Raw genomic sequence first — 21,538 nt, forward strand, 5'->3', positions numbered from 1 at the left:
CTGTTTAATAATGTTATAATTGTGTATTCAAATAGGAAAATGGACCATAGAATGGTGATGATGTGTATTGTCTCACTCAGGGTTCTGTTGTCACCAAATACAGGAGAGGTGCATGTGAAAACTGTGGAGCAATAACACATGCGAAAAAGGATTGCATGGAAGTAAGTGACTGTTAATTTCCAGGAATTGGTTGTCTCTTTTAAGTTACTTTCTGAGGCTACTGCTTTGCAGCAGGTATATGAGAAGGCAAAATGATTTACTCGGCACAAATTTAGAAATGTTCACCATTCTAGAAATAACCTGTTTAGATTTACCGTATATACTCATATAAAAGTCAAATTTTTTTAGACTATTTTTAAAGGTTTAATTTATGGATTAGATTAGATTCCCTATAGTGTGGAAACAGGCCCTTTGGCCCAACAAGTCCACATTGACTCTCTGAAGAGTAACCCGCCTATACCCATTTCCCTCTGACTAATGCACCTAACACCATGAGCAATTTAGCATAACGAATTCACCTGACTTGCACATCTTTGGACCGTGGGAGGAAACCGGAACACCCACAGGAAACTCATGCAGACATGGGGAGAATGTGCCAAACTCCATACAGTTGCCCGAGGCAGGAATCTAACCCGGGTTCCTGGTGCTGTGAGGCAACAGTGCTAACCACTGAGCCACCGTGCCACCCCACAAGGGTCGACTATTACACGGGCACTAGTTTTGATGGGCTGAAATTCATGCTGCAGTTCAAGATACCATATTATTAGCAGTAAGTGGATTTGATCGCTCATCTAATCCCAAATAATGAAGAAAAATGCAATGAATTACGGTAAAGGTAATTACCAGATAAAAGCAAGAGAAACAAGAATAAATTACTGGTAGTAAATTTTATTTATACATACTGTTACAAAAATTTAACATGTCAAAGATTCATTTGAAATCCTCCAACATCACTGTTCAAATATTGCCATGGCTTGATATAATGACACACTTAAAATGAAACATTTCAAAATATTTACACATTCAGAATTTAATAACTTTCCTGTCAAATTCTTCCATTTCCCTCCCATTTACTCTTGTATGTAATGAACCTCAGCAACATTAACAAATTTGTCAAAGAATTAAAGATATATGTAGCTAATATATCTCACTTTTATTCAGATATAATGGCACATTTAAAATGACTAACTTTTTAACGATATTGACTTTTGGATGTATAGTGAACAAAGTGCAATAGTACTGGTCTGAATGAATGAATCAAATCGTGCTGTAGTAAACCAGGTGGGCTAAGTAGAGTTACGAATGATAGATATGCGATATAGTAAACAAAGAGCAATAAGTAGAGTTACAGGTATGAATGAATGTGATTTTGTTTAAGTGGGTTATTGGGAACATGCAATTTCCTTTGTAAGGGGTTCATAATGCAATATAGTAGGGTCGCCCTTTACATGAGATATATGGAAAATACAAGATATTTTGGCAAAACATAAGGGGTTGGCTTTTGCATGAGATCGACTTTTGCACGCGTATATACGGTATTACTTTCGGATACAGTCAGTTCTTCTAAAACATGCATTTCTTTAACACAAATTGACTATAATGCAATTGAAGAGTTTAGACCATTATTTGTAGAATGCGGTCTTTCTTTCCTTGTGTTGGCTATTACACCATCTCTGTCCCATTAGTTTAAATAGCTTTGTTATTACATGATTTTCTTATCATGTGGGATCATATGGGAATGGAACTACTGCATTATATCAGAACCAACTGTGTACTAAAAATGTGGTGGCCAACTGAGTGACTGTGGGGAGAAACGGTGTGAAAATCTAACTAATAAAGTTTTATTTTAGCTCATTTTATTACAAATATTATAATAGGTAAAATTCCAATCTATGTTAATAGATTGCAGCTTAGCAGTTTTGCTGAAATAGTTCCAAATCATACTGGAATTAAAAGGACAGAAAATTCTAGATAGAATTCTTTTAAATTGTTTGTGAGGGTTGAATTTACCCAGAAAAGTCAACTAAATGTCAATTTTGAGGAGTTTCATGGAGTGTTTCCCTTAGTTTACCCTGGCTACATTTCTTATTTAATTTTATCCAATTCACTTCATTAAATGTGCCCCATGCCCCCATGGTGCTGCTGTTGTACAATTGTGTGTTGATCTGTGGCAGAATGCTTGTGGCTGCTATATTTAAATCTTGTGCTTTATGTCACCTGGTCTGAAGTAATTTTTGAGTCAATCTGATGTTTGTGGTCTGGGGAAACATACAGCAATGCTACAAAAGGTGAATAACTTCTTCTTTGCAAGTGTAAGTGCTGCCATCTTCTCTCTGCTCTTTACATTCACTTTGTGGCTGTACACTCCTCCCAAGCTCATGGTCTACCTTTCTCCGTATTGCATGCTCGAGGTACACACGCATGTCCGGAATTGTCGCTGTCTAGTTTCTTACCGGTACTTGGGAGAAAATTACAAACTGAATGTAAATTAATTAAAAATCACACAACATCAGGCTATAGTCCAGCAGGTTTATTTGGAAGCACTAGCTTTCGGAGCACCGCTCCTTCATCAGGTGGTTGTGAAGTACATGATCTTAAGACAAAGTTTATAGCAAAAATTTACAGTGTGATGCAATTGAAATTATATTATTGAAAAAGACATGGATTGTTTGTTAAGTCTCTCATCATTTAGAATGGGCATGTTGTTTTCAGTTCTTTCATATGTAAATCCCAGAACCTTTTTTAAAGTTACATTGTCAAATGAGCTTTAACAATAGGTTCCTTGTCATCTCAAACAATGCATTGAAGGTGTGAGGTACCCTTTGTGAGGCTGTCTGTGCCCCAATGTTCAGACTGATTCTGTTTCTAAAAAAAGAATTTTACATGGATTCATGCAGTTTTTGAGCAAATTAAAATATAATTCTGCAAGTACAAATACACCCCACGTGTGTGTGTGTGTGTGTGTGTGTGTGTGTGTGTGTGTGGGGCGGGCGGGGGGAGTTGGGGGGGGGGTATGAATGTATGTGAGAAGGTGAGTGTAAAGGGGTATAAGTCTGAGAGAGGGTGTGTGTGTGGGTGTGTATGTATGAGCATATAAGAGAGGGTCATGTGAGAGTGTGTAGTGCAGTGGGGTCACCTGTAGTGTGACAGGATCCCAAGGTCCCAATTTGAGGCCATCCCCATGGGTACCAATCTTGGCTAATGGCCTCTATTCGGCCACTTTGTGTTACTGTCTGTCTGAAAGTCTGCCTTGGAGGATGGTTGCTGGAAGGTCCAAGGTTGAATGTCCCGGAATTAGCCTGAACGTGGGGGCACAGGCAGCCTCGCACAGGACACCTCACACCTTCAGTGCATTATCTGAGATGACATGGCACCAAGTGTTAAAGTTCACTTGGGAATGTAACTTTTTAAAAAGGAATTCTGGGCTTTATATATGGAAGAATTGATGGTCATTCTAAAAGAAGAAAGACTTAACAAACAATCCAGGTCTTTTTCGATATAATGTTGCATTACACTGTAAATGTTTGCTATAATTTCTGTGTTTTATGATGTTGTACTCCACAACCACCTACTGAAGGAGTGCTCTGAAAGCTAGTGCTTCCAAGTAAATCTATTGGACTATAACCTGGTGTACACCCCAGTCCAACATGGCCACCTCTGAATGTAAGTGAGGTATGATTTAAGTAAAAATGAGATGTTAATACATGTAAATTGGCCTCTTGATACTGACTGGAGAGATTCTCACCTCTCCATTAAAAACTTTGGTGGAAAATCGGCCTTTTTCTCTCAACCTTGTGAATCTCATTTTTCTGTTTGTCGTGATATTTTCCATACTGACTTGCAATTGCCCTTGTCATTCAGAGGCTGGGAAAATTCAGCCTTTAACGTTTTGCATGATGTGTCATTGTGAAAATATGCATTACTGTTTAAACTAACTTTGAATTTCCTGTCAGAATAGCAACGTCTTGGATTCCATCCTCTCCAAACCCATCTTTATGAAGCAATTACTTTGAGCATCTTAAGAATATGTCCATAATGATCATAATAGTGGAGTGACCCATCACCATTGGATTTTACGCAGTTGCTGAGATGTGGAGGTCTCTGCATCCCCATGTGATTTGGCACAATCTTCTCCCGAGACCTCAAGAATTTTTTTCCTCAAAGAGGCTGAGGAGAAGGATATCAAGCACCTGTTTACTTGTCTTGTCCACTCTGCCCTATTGTGACCTGTTTCCTTTGAGGTGCCACAAAGGGCCAGATTGAGTGAGATGAAAGTGTCTGGCGCATCTACTAGTTGTTGTGGTTCTGTTCGCCGAGCTGGGAATTTGTGTTGCAGACGTTTCGTCCCCTGTCTAGGTGACATCCTCAGTGCTTGGGAGCCTCCTGTGAAGCGCTTCTGTGATGTTTCCTCTGGCATTTATAGTGGTTTGTTTCTGCCGCTTCCGGTTGTCAGTTCCAGCTATCCGCTGCAGTGGCCGGTATATTGGGTCCAGGTCGATGTGCTTATTGATTGAATCTGTGGATGAGTGCCATGTCTTTAGGAATTCCCTGGCTGTTCTCTGTTTGGCTTGTCCTAAAATAGTAGTGTTGTACAGAGAACACCAAACGGAGATTTCACCACAAAGGTATACAGGAAAACTACACACACAGACCAAGTCTTAAACTACGAAAGCAACCACCCCAACACACACAAAAGAAGTTGCATTAAGACACTGTTCAAAAGGGCCACAATACACTGCAGTACACCAGAACTGCAAAAAGAGGAAGAAGAAGAACACCTATACAATGTATTCGCCAAAAACTGATACCCCCGCAATTTCATCAACAGATGCCTAAGGGAAAGACAACGGCATGAGGACATGCCACAACCCAAAGGACTAGCCACGTTACCATACATCAAGAACATTTCTGAACTGACAGCCAGACTACTACAACCACTAGGACTCATAACAGCACACAAACCAACAGCCACTCTCAGACAACAACTCACCAGGACAAAGGGTCTGATACCCAGCATGAGCAAAACCAATGTAGTGTACAAAATCCCATGCAAGGACTGCACAAAACACTATATAGGACAAACAGGAAGACAGCTAACGATCCATATCCATGAACACCAACTCGCCACGAAACGACACAACCAGCTATCCTTAGTAGCCACACACGCGGATGACAAGCAACATGCGTTCGACTGAGACAACATTACTATTATAGGACAAGCCAAACAGAGAACAGCCAGGGAATTCCTAGAGGCATGGCACTCATCCACAGATTCAATCAATAAGCACATCGACCTGGACCCAATATACCGGCCAATGCAGCGGACAGCTGGAACTGACGACCGGAAGCGGCAGAAACAAACCACTATAAATGCCAGAGGACACATCACAGAAGCGCTTCACAGGAGGCTCCCAAGCACTGAGGATGTCACCTAGACAGGGGACAAAACGTCTGCAACACAAATTCCCAGCTCGGCGAACAAAACCACAATGAGCACCCGAGCTACAAATCTTCTCCCAAACTTTGAGCCTCTACTAGTGTTGGTACAGGAAAGGTGGTGAGGTGTTCCAAGTAAATGAGTAGGAAGCATAGTTGGCAGGAAGAGTCAGTAATTTGTGAGCGTGATATGAGTGAGAGCCATTGAGAAAAGGTGCATTATGCAGCAGTTAAGAAAGATATGCCATAAGCTTGCTGGCAGTTGGGTGAGCAACAGAGTTAGACTGTAAGGCAGCAGAGCGCAGTGGTGATATATAACTTATGGAACATAAAAGTTCATGAACCTTTTTGCGGCATTGCTTTGTGTGCCTCCTAACTATGGATATGGTGCAGTCTGATATAATAGTTCCATTCCTATGTGATCCTGAGTTGTAAGAAAAATCACATAATAGCAGCACCATTTCAAGCAATGGAACTGGAATAGAGTTATAGTCAATACAAGTAAGAAAAGTTCACGTTCTACAAATAATGGTCTAAATTTTTCAATCGTGTTATAGCCAATTTGCATTGAAGAAACACACACTAAAGCAGAACTGACTGCCTTGGGTGCAGCCTCTGATCAGGCTGGCAGGGTCTGCTGTTGAGGTCTTGTGGTTATTGTGGGAAATAACCTAATCTAGAACCTAATCCATGAGGTCCCTGTTGCCAAAGTGGGGTACTACCTTGCCTTCCTTGGCCATATTGTTTGGAATTGTACAGCAGCACACTAAGGGCAGTTCCTGACCTGCAACATTTGAATGGTGCTTCGCTTGAAATTAAATATGCCCCCAAAAGCATGAAAGCCAACAATAGCAAGAGAAACCAGCCATGAAACTTCCCAAATTGCCACGCCAAAACATGGGAAAAATTAGTTTCATAAATATGTCCATTTGCTCCTGGTGATTCAGTAACATTTAAATACAGTGGCCTTTCTTTTATCTCTTGCATAGAATTTATAAATTAAGAGCATGATAATCCATTCGATTCCTGTGGTCTGCTCTGTCATTGAGGTCATGGCTGATCTGATTATGGCCTCAACCCTAAACTTCCACCTACCCTGATAACTATTGACTCTTATTAGTCAAGATCTTATCACCCTCTACCTTTATCAATTTTACCCTATTTGGTATCTCAGCCAAATTCTCTTTCACCATCTTCTGTGGTAAAGGCAAGTACAAAGTGCTAATTTAGTACCCTTTCACGTGTCAACAGTTTTGGTCTGTAATTGGTCTTGGTCCTTTTTTAATGAACTTGAAGGAAACCATTTCTAAAAAGATCTTTTGAATTCTCAGATTTTAACTGAGAGAATTATGCCACAAGGTTTCACTTTTTAACCAAATGCTTTTACTGTACGAAAAAAAACAATGTAAAAACTACTAATCTAACATCATGCGACCTACATCTTATTATTTAAGCCTGAAAGTCTTGACAAGGCACTCTGTTATATTTTATCCCACCCAAGGGTTCCCCAGTAGTCTATAGAAATTTGAGTTCTGAGTTCAAATCAATGTGTGACACAGCTCTTAGAAATTCACTGTGGTCCTCTTAATTTTCCTAGTATAGCACTTAGACTTCCAGAACCTGCACTCTGACTTTCTGTGAGACTTCTGTTGCCTATGTTTTCCACTGGCTTTGCAGGTAGAACTGACAAATTTAGTTCCTTATGAGTTTGGAATTTTAATTCTAAGATTAAGCCCACTCTCAATTCTTGCTTATTGACTCTCGACCAGAAGGCTCCTGGTCTCCATGCTCCTTGTTCTGGTTGCAACAGATGTAGCACTACCTTCTGACTGACATTCAGATTGACTAACTCATTCTTTGAGCAAATGGACATCTCTCAAACATGGCACATCTGGAATGTTCCAGATAAAAATATAAACTTGTTAACCTTCCATGTTAAGTCTGCCTTTTGATCTAGAAATTGTATGGATTCTTTGCGATCTTCCCTGGCTGATCACTTGCTTCCAGAGTTTTCTTTGATTTGTGATCATCTAAATGAATAATTATAACTGTGGGGTATTTTATCTCCTCTCTGACATGACTCTGAGATTAGTTACTAATTATTCTATATTTTCAAACTTCTAACTCTATGAAACAACTTTGGGTGGTCTGGCTCCTTCCAGAATTTCAGTGACCTTATATGTACAAATTTAATTTTCCTAAAGCTACAATTTATATTTATACTACATATGGATCATGAAATTAAGCATACATAATACCATGTACTACATAAGTGTCTTTGGAAGACATTCGGATTCACTTCTCTTGCTTTCTTTAAGCCTGTCTAATTTGAATCTTCACTTGTTTGAACTTTGTTCCTCTTTGTTTTCAATTGTAATTTCAACCATGCATCTTACATCCCGTCTTTTTGTATCATCTTTGTCTCTTTTATCATCTAGGGAGCACTCGTTTTGTTTTACTTATTTTCTCATCAGGAAAGAATTTTATCTACCCAATTCATTTCTTCAAATGTAGTCCATTGTTCTGTTGCAAATTTGCCTGCCATTCTTTGAAATTTTCTGCCCTATCTGTCCTCTCTCCTTCCCTCACCTCCCTGCCTGCAACAGTAACATGAACCTAAATAGAGTCATAGAGAGATACAGCGTGGAAGCAGACCGTATGGTCCAACTCGTCCATGCTGACCAGATATCCTAACCTAATCTAGTCCCATTCCTCTAAACCCTTCCTATTCATGTTGCTATCCAGATGCCTTTAAATGCTGTAATTGTACCAGCTTCCACCACATCCTTTGGCAGCACTCTCTGCATGAAAACGTTGTCCCTTACATCCCTTTTAAATTTTTTCCCTCTCATCCTTAACCTATGCCCTCCAATTCTGGACTCCCCCACTCCAGGGAAAAGGCTTGTCTATTCACGCTACCCATGCCCCTCGTGATTTTATAAACCTCTATAAGGTCACCTCTCAGCCTTCGACACTCCAGGGAAACTAGCCCTACCCTATTCAGCTTCTCCTTGTAGTTCAAATCTTTCAACCCTGGCAACATCCTTGTAAATCTTTTCTGAACCCTTTCAAGTTTCACGTTGGCATATAAGTCAAATAAGATCTTTCAAATATGTGATTTCACAGAATTGGTCATCCTTCCTTCAGTTAAGTAGTTTTACATTAGATTGTTCCCTGTCCTAACCTAAGTCCTATAATAAATGGTCAGAATTTCCTAAATGGCCCCCTACTGACATTTGATTAACTTCACTCACCACATTCTGTGGAATGAGGCTCTCCTGCCCCTCCTTGTAAAGCCATAATCACACTGTATGATCAAATGAGAGGAGAGGCGAAATGGCTACCCTCTTTTCCCACTCATTCAAATTTCCGAAAGGTGTAATGTCAGTTTTGTGTCTTTTTATGCATGGATGCTAAAGAATTAGCCAGACAGAATTTCTTGAGTTAAACAAGTAAGCCGTTTGTTTTATTGTGCTCAAACCCATCCAAGTAAAAATATTAAAAATTATAAATAATAAATATGTCTGACTTCCTCAATTTGAATGCAGACACATACTGGAACTAAACATGCAAGAATATAAATTAGAGTACAGAAATTAAAGTTGACTGTGTTAACATTCAATAAGGAAAGAAAGATAATATGGTTGTAGCTGTCTGTGTCACCTGACTATGCAAAGATCTTTGGGCCTCCGCTGGATGTTTTAAGATTGTGGCTGATAGCTTCTATTTCTTCTGGAAACACCAATGTAAATACAAATATTTTAAAAGTTCTGTCTCCCTGCAGGAATATAGTGACAATCAAACTGAGCTATGAGAGTGCCATCTTAGTTGGAGATAAAGAGAGAGAGCAGCAGCCTCTTCTCACTGACATTAGTAGGCTTCTCATTATCACATGTAAACACGCGCACACAACCTGGTTAATTGCATGACTTCGATCTCGTACTTCCAGGTGTTTATTTACACTAGAAGTTCTCCAGACTTTGTGCATTTACATACATTAATTGTATATAAACATGCAAAGATCCGACTTTAGAATATATTATCTTCCATTTAAATCTTACAGCACAGCATGGCTTACTTTATATTCCTTGCTCAAGTAACGTGTCGCCCAACCCAGTGTGCATGTATTTAGCATTATGTTGGTACATCCTGGATCTCATCCTTCTCCTAACTTAATTTGAAACTTGCCAAGCAGCACTGATTTCAATGGAGCTTGCAACTTTTGGTTGTCTTATGTACCAATCTTGAGCCAACCAAGCCAAACAGATCGTTCTACAAATTGAGTAAACTGTATATATTGCAACTAATCTGTTTTATCACAGCAAGGGGGATTAGCCTAGTGGTTAATCGAAAACTATAGCTGTCAGTAACAAACAAAATTCGGGCACTCCAGGATGGCATCAGTGTGGTCACATTGGTGTAGCTCAAGGTAAACTGTAGGAATGTAATTTTATACCTGGGTGTATATAGTTTTTACTTTTAGGACTTCTGTGTGTTGCATAAGCTCTATACTTGTCTCAACTTTTCTGTTTCATTCCTCCCAGTTCCCTCAACTTCCATTGTCAACCATATACAAGAGTATTGGACCAAACTTTAAACTTTCTGGTTTAGATGCCTCCCAGCTACATCTGTAACTGGAAGCCATGTCCAAAATTTTGACGGCTTGGCCATTTAAAGTCTCTGTGTGAAGGAATTAATGAAGAAAGAATAAAGTGAAAATATAAATGTTTCACTGTAATTTGGATATTTGATAAGAATAACTGTGCAGAGATCTTTACATAATATTTTTGTAAATGCTTTCTGTAACTTCAATTCGTAAATACTGTTACAGAGTTTCGTTTTTTTTAATAGAGACCGAGGAAAGTAGGAGCAAAGTTTACAGGTGTTAACATTGCTCCGGATGAACACATGCAGCCAACATTTTCATTTGACTACGATGGAAAACGTGATCGTTGGAATGGTTATGATTCAGAGGATCATATGAGGATTGTGGAGGAATATTCAAAAGTAGATTTGGTAAGTGATAGAGTAAACCTCTGAATGGCAAAGTGGAAGAATAATTGTTGAGACAGTGGCTTGAAATTTTTTAAAAATAAATGCTTAGCCATCAATTGGTTTGTTATAGTGCTTATTAATAATGGTTTTCATGTTGCCTTTGGTAGTTAAGAGCTTACTTTATTCATCCAGACCTGAGTTTAAACTGGGTTGCTCTGTGTTTATTTCATTTTGATTTTAAAATAAAGCTTTCAGTAACATTATGCATAATGTTTATTTGCTATTTTAGCTCAGTTAGCTTTGTGGGTAACAAAATGGCTCCATATGGCTGCGTTAATAATTAGAATTTAAAGTTTGCTTATTATAAGAAGTACTGTACAGTTCAAGGAAATTATGGGTAACTTTATTCTGAGAAACTATATTAACTTTAAGGAAATTGTGGAGGCTTACCGCTTTGATATCACACCTTGTGCTTTATGTGGGAAGATAATATTGAGGTTTTCCTAATTAATAAAGGGAAGGAAATCATCAAAGCAACAAATGTTTAAAGAACTATCTCAGAGTAGAACAGCAATTAATACACATTTATTTATTTTCTTAGGTGCAATTGCATTCTCTCCCTCTTTTGGTGTAGACTGGTGAAAATTCATATCATCTGACTACTGAGTCGTGATACCTCAGGCCTGAATTTCTAGATAGAAATAATAATTGGGCTATCATTTGCCATTATCAAGGAGTAAATTTGACTGATCCACACACATATTTCTAGTTGCTCCGCTCTTCGAGGTTTAATTTCAAGAGTTTTTGTTTAGATTCTGACATTGCTGGCTAGGCCAGCATTTATTGTCTATCCTTGCTTGTCCTTGAGAAGGTGGTGATGAGTTGCCTTCTTGAACTGCTGCAAGCCTTGGGAATGTAGGACAAGAGTGGATTGTTAGGTCAGGATTTGTTGGATTTGTCTTGCTTCTTCAGGACCAAGATATACCTGGGTAATTTTCCATATTGCTGGGTAGATACAAATGTTTCACCTTTACTGGGATGGCTTGTCTAAGGGTGCAGATGGTTCTGGAGCATGTTTTCGGGACGATTGCCAGAATTTTGTCAGGCCCCATAGCCTTTTCCAAATTTGGTACTTTCAGCTGTTTCTTTATATTATGTGGTGTGAATAGAATATGCTGAAGGCTAGCTTCTGTGATGTGGAACTCGGAAGGAAACTGAGATAAATCATCCACTCAGCAACCCTGGCTGAAGGCTTGTCTTTTACAATGATGTGCTGGGCTCCTCCATTGTTGATGGTGTGGATATTTGGACAGCCACCACCTCCTGTTGTTTGCTTTGATGTCAGCCATTACTCACAATTGGATATGGCAGAGCTGCAATGATTTGTGTCTAACCAAAGAAAGTGACTTGACATTCAGACACATGAAAGGCATAAAGTTGAGGAATTTGCCCACTAATACTTATGAAACACGATGAAGTTAGAGCTTGCTCATTTAAGTAAATACTGTCAAACAATTCTTAAACAGAAAATTTACTTCTTGCAGCATGTTCGCATTTTTTAAACTATATTGCTAGTTTTGTTTATGTTCCTTTCTTATCTCTCTCTCTCTCTCTCTCTCTCTCTCTCTCTCTCTCTCTCTCTCTCTCTCTCTCTCTCTCTCTCTTTCTCCCCCCCCCCCCCTCCTTTATTGCACTTTCTATTCTATTTTCAATGAAATATTCTAGCTTAGACTTAATGGCTATGCGGGATTCTTCAGTCTAAGTTGTTAAGTCACACTGATACTTGTTTTGTTCACAAGTTCCCAAATCCCTGTGGGGTCAGCAGCATACAATTTTGACTTTAATAATTAACTGCATTTTGCAGTTCAAAAAATCCGCTGTCTGCACAGGTATAAAGAGTGTAAAATGTGGTTTATTTCCCATTGAACACAAAATCTGGATCCAGTTTGATTTCATCTTTACAATCCTACCTTTAATTGAAATGAAAAAAAAAAATCAGAGCTCAGAGAAAGTGTGATCCTTCAAGATATTGGGTCTCAAGTAGATTAGGTGGTCTTCCCCAGGAGGAAAGTCACAGCTATTGGAAAATAATTGAAGTGAGCTATTCATAAAGCTGGATAACTTTCTGTCCTGCAGATGGAGCCAAAAGCGCACTCAATGGCTTGCATTCAAGCATTTGAACCATTCTTATACTATGGCTGGAATGCCTCTCAGTTTTGGGGGAAAAAAAAAATCAGTGTTTCTGTGGTTTTTGTTTCTTGGCCTTTTACAAAATAATTGTCAAAACTTTAAATGTGTGTTTGTAGAGCAGTATGTCACAGTAATAGCAGTGAAAATGGTCAGATTGTCTCACAAATAGCTGTGATTTTCCTCATGGAGAGATCACTTATTGAAGTTGAGACCTAATGGCCCAAATGTTCCAACCAGCCTCAAATTTTTCCCTAATTACCTACTTTTGACACGCCCTATTCACAGGTCATTACTACTGTGTTTGAACTGTCAGTCTGAAAGCACTAGTAATATCCATTCAGTAAGGCTGGGATAGGTTGTTCCTCAGTCTTTGTGGGTTGGCTGATATTTCAGGATCGGCACGTGTTGATTTGGGCATCCAATCTCATCTACGGCTGGTTTTGGTCTACGACTCTGCCTACTGAGGTAATTACTGGTTGCAGAGTTCAACTACCAATTGCAGAGTTCAGCTATGTTTAAACTTGACTTCCATGTTTTGAATTTGTTTTTAACCCATACTTATGAAAGAAAATCAATATTTCTGTAACAATCCCGGAGGCCATCCTGGAAATAGCCAGGAGATCGGATGTTGGGAGGGTGGAGCTGGCTAGTGGGAGGAGAGAGGAGGTCAGGCTTTGGTGGAGGGTGAAGATGGATAATTAAAGTTTGAATCTTCTGGATAATTCCTGCATGACTCTCATGACCGGATTTCTGTAGGGTCCCAAAAAGCACCTTTGGCCAGAACTCTGACCTTACCAGGCTGGAAAATTTGAGCCACTGTTTTAAAAGGTCAGTAATTATATCTGTTTTTTTTTCCCCTTGGAGACTGAATGAATAATTCATGATAAGCAGCAGACCAAATTTTATCAGCGGCCTTCTAGAAGGAATTATTGAAAATTGATATTATTTTAGAATAAATAACTAAATCTGTGTGGCTAATGGAATTTAGTACATGCTGCACAATTTAGGGCAAATATATCACCACAACTCAACACTAATTTAACTAATCCAATAGTAAAATACTGTAGATCTCTCAAAGATGTAAATGACTGTATTTGATAAGCTTAGACTTGGGAGCATTCCTGTACACAAAATGAAAATCTTGACTGAAATTTCATGCAAATTTTAGAAAAATTCCATTTGTTTTTTGTAAAATTTCAAGGTCATTGCAGGTATATAATAAATATCACCAGGTCCGTAACTAGAAAAGCCAATTCTGAATTTTCTGCAGAAAATAATAGACTGAAATTAAAGTGCTGTGTTACTTTTGCTTTAAAGGTCTTGTTTCTGTTTTAGGCCAAGAGAACCCTGAAAGCTCAGAAACTGCAGGAAGAGTTGGCATCTGGGAAGTTAGTGGACTATGTGGTGAGTATATATTAAGCAGGATATTGTATCATATCTACTTCAACAAAGCTGGGTGTGTGCTGGCTTTAGACAGGTTGAAACTATTGGAATTCCCTAAGCTTCATTGGACCTCCACTGTTTATAATTTGTATTGATTGGTATGGATGCAGAGGCCAAATTTTCTGATAACATAGAGATAGGCAGGAAAGCAAGTTGTCTAGTGCAGGTACAGAGGCTACAAAGCAATGTGAATGGCAAAAATTTGGCAGATGGATTTTAATGTGGGAAAATGACAATCTGTTTACTTTGACAGAAAGAATAGAAAGTCAGTCCACTATTCAAATAGCAAGCAATTGCAGAACTGTACCTACAGAAGAATCTAGACATACTGGCGCATGGGTCTCAAAATTTTGCAAACACAGATCAAATGTTGGGGTTTTTGTTGCATGAGGAACAGAAAGTGGGCGGCACGGTGGCACAGTGGTTAGCACTGCTGCCTCACAGCGCCAGAGACCCGGGTTCAATTCCCGCCTCAGGCGACTGACTGTGTGGAGTTTGCACGTTCTCCCCGTGTCTGCGTGGGTTTCCTCCGGGTGCTCCGGTTTCCTCCCACCATCCAAAGATGTGCAGGGTCAGGTAAATTGGCCATACTAAATTGCCTGTAGTGTTAGGTAAGGGGTAAATGTAGGGGTATGGGTGGGTTTCGCTTCGGCGGGTCGGTGTGGACTTGTTGGGCCGAAGGGCCTGTTTCCACACTGTAATCTAATCTAATCTAATGTAAAAGTAGGGAAGTTTTACTGCAGGTGTACAGGGTCACAGTGAGATTTACTGTGGAGCAATTTTTATGACCTTATTTGAAACAAATGATATAATTGCATTAGAAGTGCGTCAAAAAAGTTTTACTCCACTCACTCCTAGGGTGAGAGAATTTTCCAATGTGAAAAAGTTGGACAGGCTGGGCCTGTGCCTGGGAAGAGTTTAATAGAATGAGAGATGTTCTGATAGAAGCATTTAAATGTCTTGAGGGGAGTAGACTGTGGATACTGAGAGAATATTTCCCCTTGTTGAGTAGATTAGAGCTAGGTGCCACAGTTTAAGAATAAGAGGCATCGCTTTTAATTTGGAGATAAGAATTTTTTTCTTTGAGGGTTGTTTGTATGTGGATTTATCTGCCCTAAAAAGTGATGGGGGCTATGTCATTGCATTATTCAAGACAGTTGGCTATCCAAAGTCAATGACTTGACTCACATCTTTGTTTGGCAGAAAGGCAAGTGGAGTTGAGACTAAATCAAGACCAGCGATGAGTTGATTGAATGGCAGAGCTCAAATGACCACATGGCCTATTCCTGCTTCTGAGGCCTCTATTCCTGAAAGATTGTGCTGAACCTGACAGATATATTCCTTTTCAAAAATCTGTGTTAGATTTTTTTTGTCTGCTCGACACTTGGCAGTGAACTAGGGTATTCCTCATTAATCCATAATTCAGCCTTGGATGACTGTCTGTGGAGTTTGCACATTCTCCCTGTACCTGTGTGGGTTTCCTCCGGGTACTCCGGTTTTCTCCCACAGTCCAAAGATGTGGAGGTTAGGTGAATTGGCCATGCTAAATTGCCCATAGTGTTAGGTGCATTAGTCAAAGGGAAATGGGACTGGATGGGTTACTCTTTGGAGGGTTGGTGTGGACTTGTTGAGCCGAAGGACCTGTTTCCACACTGTAGGGAATCTTAAATAAAAAAAGTAAATATATTCTAACCAAAGATTGCATTATCCAGATTTGGAAAGCATTTACAATTGAACTGAATTGCATCTTGGTTGTAGCTTCAGCTTATATAAAAGATCTGACCAATATTGTTCATATAATATCCAAAACTATTTGAAGGCATATGCTATCAGGAACATTGAGAACTTTTAGTCAATATAAGCTCTGGAACAAGTTTTAACAATTTTCTGCAATTATCTGTTTCACTGGTGACCTGAGAAAAGTCAATGCACCAGCAAATGTAAGACAGTCTTACAGCACCTCCTTTTCCTGTCATGACATTAATGTGGTCCAGGCTTCAGCTTTATCTGTTGACAAGACCTGCACTGACAAAAGGAGAGGGAATGTTGAAGGCAGGTACAGCTCCATGAGGCAAGTGTTTGAGCATTGTGCCCTGTTCCGCACAGTTGCATTAAATGGCCCCTGCTGGTCCACTTTCAAAAATGCTTCTTGACTTGGTGCTGTGTGCTCTTAATTCTGCTAGTTTGTAGATGGTCCTGGGGTAAGCCAGTTAGACTCTGTAATGCATCTAGGATTAGAGCCTTTACCAATCAAAAGCACCAGTCTTTCTTCAACCCTGTAGTCAAACATCCTGCAGCAGTATAGTGTAGAAACTTGTTAAAATAACTCTGCCCCATTTTCCTGACTGGCACCTAAAGAATGGGAATTCCTGGATCCAACAAGTTAAGATATTTCAAGCAGGCTTTTCTGAGAACTTTTTTTTTAACTGAAATCACAGTGGAGATACATCAATATCTTTTGGGGTTGCTTTTTGAAGTAATCAGATGAAAGCATAAAGGAGCCACATTATAAATAATGAATCTTGGTTGGGTTGGTGTAGTTATTAATGCACTCATCATTGAGCAAGTGACGGTTCACAGTCTCATCTAACACGTTTTGTGCTTTTCAAGTGTAAGCTAGTTCACCGCTGTCTGTACTCTGTTATGAACACTCTGAAATATGTGTTTTTTGATTCAGTCAGCTAATTATTGAAGCATATAGTCTATACACATTGCATCACACGAGTACTAAAATTCATGGATAAAATTGTTTCATTGTATGGGAGGCAGAGTCCTATTTGTGAAAAAATCAGTTGTATTATCATGCATTGTACCAGCATGAAATGGGTTGTTTAATCTGTGTTCACGTTTTTTTTTGAGATACTTTTACTCTCCAGCACATATACTGTATGGGCACAATATACAGCACTCCATGATCTGGTCAGGATAGCCATTGTCTTGCAAGGTAACTTTCATCTGCCTTATTTCTACATAGAGCTTGCTAGGACTATATTCCTAAAATTGCTAATATGGCTGACCTTCTAGCACATGGACCTATACAAATCTCAGCATGTTTCTACTGGTCAGTGTACAAACTTGTGATAGGTAGTAGCAGAGAAGCCACAGTGGACTTCTCAACCAACACCATGGTAAGGGAGGATATGACTGTTCCATCTTAAATGTGAATTGGAGCATGGGATGGCATATGTTTAGGGTAATTCTTATGGGACTGCAGATTCAAATATAGCAAATGTATAATCTATTTATAAGAAATATACACCAAGAGGTTGGGGCTTCTCCCATCAAAAACACATTCCTCCTTGAAACTGACAAAAATGTTTCCACCAGATCAGAGAGCTCCATGGAAACACCATCAGTGTGTAGTGCTGTATTGTTGGGCTGCATTTGCTGTGCTAATAGCTACACGAACAATCAGTTTAAGATAATCAGTCAAGCTTGTATGTGGTGCTGGAAAAGCCCCTCATAGAGGCTTATGCCCAAAACGTCGACTCTCCTGCTTCTCAGATACTGCCTGACCTGCTGTGCTTTTCCAGCACCACACTCTCGACTCTAATCCTAGTATCTGTAGTCCTCATTTCTCCAAGCTTGTATGTGGCTCAGTCATGCTTGGTAGAAGTGACAAATGTTAATACTCTGGGAGCTGTTCTCAAGTAAAAGGGACATTTTTAAAAATTACCCAGTTATTTTCCTCATGCCAGTGCCTCAGCTAATGTGAAACAATTTGACAACCAATCTTCTGTTTTTCTAGAGAGGTGAAAATTATTTTTATAAATTTTATTTCCTCGCATTTGTCCTAATGAATTCAAGATAAGAAACTTCAACTGAGGAAGTGGTGGATGTGGGAACAATTATAATGTTTAAAAGACATTTGAATAAGTACATGAATAGCAAAGGTTTGGAAGGATATGGGCTAGGTACAGGCAGGTGGGACTATGGTTTGGGATTATGGTCAGCATGGACTGGTTGGACCAAAGGGTCTGTTTCTGTGCTGTACGACTATAAATAGAGTCATCGAGATGTACAGCATGGAAACAGACCCTTCGGTCCAACCCATCCATGCCAACCGAATATCCCAACCCAATCTAGTCCCACCTGCCAGCACCCAACCCATATCCCTCCAAACCTTTCCTATTCATATATCCATCCAAATGCCTCTTAAATGTTGCAATTGTACCAGCCTCCACCACATCCTCTGGCAGCTCATTCCATACACTAACTACCCTCTGTGTGAAAAAGTTGCCCCTCAGGTCTCTTTTATATCTTTCCCCTCTCATCCCAAACCCATGCCCTTCAGTTCTGGACTCCCTGACCCCAGGGAAAAGACTTTGTCTATTTATCCTATCCATGCCCCTCATAATTTCGTAAACCTCTACAAGGTCACCCCTCAGCCTCCAACGCTCCAGTGAAAACAGTCCCAGCTTGTTCAGCCTCTCCCTGTAGCTCAGATCCTCCAACCCTGGCAGCATCCTTGTAAATCTTTTCTAAACCATTTCAAGTTTCACAACATCTTTGCGATAGGAAGGAGACCAGAATTGCACGCAATATTCCAACAGTGGCCTAACCAATGTCCTGTGCAGCTACAACGTGACTCCCAACTCCTGTACTCAATACTCTGACCAATAAAGAAAAGCATACCAAACGCCACCTTCACTATCCTATCGACCTGTGACTCTACTTTCAAGGAGCTATGAACTTGCACTCCAAGGTCTCTTTGTTCAGCAACACTCCCTAGGACCTTACCATTAAGTGTATAAGAGCTAATGCAGCACCTCGCATTCATCTGAATTAAACTCCATCTGCCACTTCTCAGCCCATCTGGTCCAGATGGTCCAGATCCTGTTGTAATCTGAGATAACCCTCTTTGCTGTCCACTACACCTCCAATTTTGGTGTCATCTTATACCTATGAAAAAGCATATTCTTTTCTCCAGCTGTACCAAAGTATTGAATGTGTAGGAAACCTAAAAGCCATGACACTATTCAACAATGTTTAAATGTTAGAGCAACAGGGATGTGATTACACATATTGCTGAGCATTTGGAGAATAAAAATTTGATTTCTTAATTAGCAAAAATTGCCTGTCACTTTAATTAAAAAAAATAGTGCCAACCAGCAGCTCGTTATTGCCTGCGTTACATCAAACACCACTGTATTCTGTTCAAACGAATTACCCTGGTGCTGTAAAATCCAATTATTTTTCCTCTCTTGATTTAAAGAAATTATCAGGTATCTTAGTCCCAAGTTAAAGTGACTATAAAGATCTAAATAATATTGCTTATTTCTTGCAAGGTTTGTGAAGGTTTGTAGCTCAGCGAGCAAACCTACACCCTAAATTGCTTATTTCTGATTATACGATGCTTCAAAATTGGAATTAACAATTCAAATTATTCAAATATTCTAACTTTCTGAAAGGCATCCATTTGCTCTGTGTAATAGGGAATTTTTGACACTATAGAATGATAGTCATAAAGCACAGAAACAGACCCTTCCATTGACCTTGTCCATGCCGACTAGGTATGCTAAACTGTACTAGTCCCATTTGCCTGAATTTAGCCCCTATCCCTCTAAACCCTTCCTATTCATATACCTATCCAGATGCTCAATGTTCTGACCAATGAACCTGAATATACTCAAGCCCTGCAGTTCCAGCAACATCCTTGTAAATGTTTTCTGTACCCCTTCTAGTTTAACATCCATCCTCCAGCAAGGTGACGAATTATATGCAATATCCTAAAAGTGGCCTCACCAATGTCTTGTACAGCTGCAACATGATTTACCAACTCCTTTATTCAATGCTCTGACCAATGAAGGCAAGCATGCCAAATGCTGCATTCACCACCCTGTCTACATTTAACACCACTTCAAAGGAACTTTGAATCTGCATCCTCAGGTCCCTCTATTGAGCAACATGCCCAGGCGCTTCCATTAACTCAAGTCCTGCCATGGTTTGCTTTACCAAAATGCAACACCTCACATTTATCAAAATTAAAGTCCATCTGCCATTTCTCGGCCCATTTGATCAAAATGTTGTACTCTTCGATAACCCTCTTCACAGTCCACAGTTTTGGTGTCTTCTGCAAACTTAGTAACCAGACCTCTTTATTCTCATCCATATCATTGATATAAATGACAAACCCCAATGGGCCCACACAACCTCTCCTTGTGGCACACCACTGATCACAGGATTCCAGTCCAAATAACGACCCTGTACTGCTACTCTGTCTTCTAGCATCAAGCCAGTTTTGTATCCAGTTGACTATCTCTCTCCCAGGTCCCATTTGGTCTAACTCAATTAACCAGCCCACCATTGGAACCTTGCTGAAGTCCATGTGGGCAATATCTGCTGCACACCTTTATCTGTCTTCTTGATAAACTCTTCAAAAAAGCTCAATCAAATTTGTGAGACAAGACTTTCCATGTGCAAAGGGAGAAAGTGAGGACTGCAGATGCTGGAGATCAGAGCTGAAAAATGTGTTGCTGGAAAAGTGCAGCAGGTCAGGCAGCATCCAAGGAGCAGGAGAATCGACGTTTCGGGCATAAGCCCTTCTTCAGGCCTTCCTGAAGCCGGGCTTATGCCCAAGACGTCGATTCTCCTGCTCCTTGGATGCTGCCTGACCTGCTGCACTTTTTCAGCTCGTTTCCATGTGCAAAGTCATGCTGACTATCCCTAATCACTCCTTGCCTTTCCAAATACATGTAAATCCTACTCTCAGAATCCCCTCCACCAACTTACCCACTACTGATGTCAGACTCACCGGTTTGTAGTTCCCTGGCCTTCCCTTGCAGCCTTTCTTAAACAATGCCACAACATTATGCAGCTCCAGTCTTCGGGCACCTCACCCGTGGCTGTTGATGGTCCAAATATCTCTGCAAGGGGCCCCGCAATCTCTTCCTTGCTTACCACAGTGAATCAGGTCCCAGGGGTTTATCTACCTATATGCATTTTAAGACCTCCTGCACCACCTCTTCTGTAATGTGAAGTCTTTCCAAGACATCAGTGTTTATTTCCCTGAGTTCCCTAGCTTCTATAGCTTTCTCCACTGTAAATACTGAGGCAAAGTATTTATCAGTATCTCGCCCATCTCCTGTGGTTCCACACATCGACACCCTTATTGATCTAAAGGGGCCCTAATCTCTCCAATTATCTTGCCCTTAATGTTCTTGGAGAGTCTCTTAGGATTCTCCTTAACCTTATTTGCCAAAGCTATCTCAAGACCCCTTTATGCCCTCCTGATTTTCCTTAAAACTTGGACCAGTGAAGGCAGCACACCATCCTGATGTCATGCTTGCAGCAGCAGAAATGCCTCTCTGTGCCCCTGACTAGAGAGTCGCAATCACAATTGATTGCTTGGACCTCTCATATCAACAGAGTCTGCATGATGTCAAAGACCTGGCTGTCAATACTATTTTCCTCTGACAAGCCATCCCCCCACCCCCTCTACAGCAGTATCCAAAACTTATTTGAGAGGGGGTTA

At 40.0% G+C, this 21,538-nt stretch overlaps 1 protein-coding gene across 3 annotated transcripts in view; it reads left to right on the forward strand.

Annotated features, from left to right (window-relative positions):
• The window catches only part of slu7 (SLU7 homolog, splicing factor), a 55,377-nt gene that overhangs the window by 9,433 nt on the left and 24,406 nt on the right, over nucleotides 1–21,538 (forward strand). For all 3 annotated transcript variants that reach the window (XM_043703869.2, XM_043703868.2, XM_087995449.1), the window contains 3 exons: nucleotides 81–161; nucleotides 10,288–10,452; nucleotides 13,957–14,025. In XM_043703869.2, coding sequence (XP_043559804.1) covers nucleotides 81–161; nucleotides 10,288–10,452; nucleotides 13,957–14,025 — 315 coding nt within the window. The remainder of the gene's footprint in view (nucleotides 1–80; nucleotides 162–10,287; nucleotides 10,453–13,956; nucleotides 14,026–21,538) is intronic.

Source organism: Chiloscyllium plagiosum, unplaced genomic scaffold (assembly GCF_037043375.1).
Source record: "Chiloscyllium plagiosum isolate Xiang-an unplaced genomic scaffold, Cpla_swu_hap1 HiC_scaffold_16, whole genome shotgun sequence".
Lineage (NCBI taxonomy): Eukaryota > Metazoa > Chordata > Chondrichthyes > Orectolobiformes > Hemiscylliidae > Chiloscyllium > Chiloscyllium plagiosum.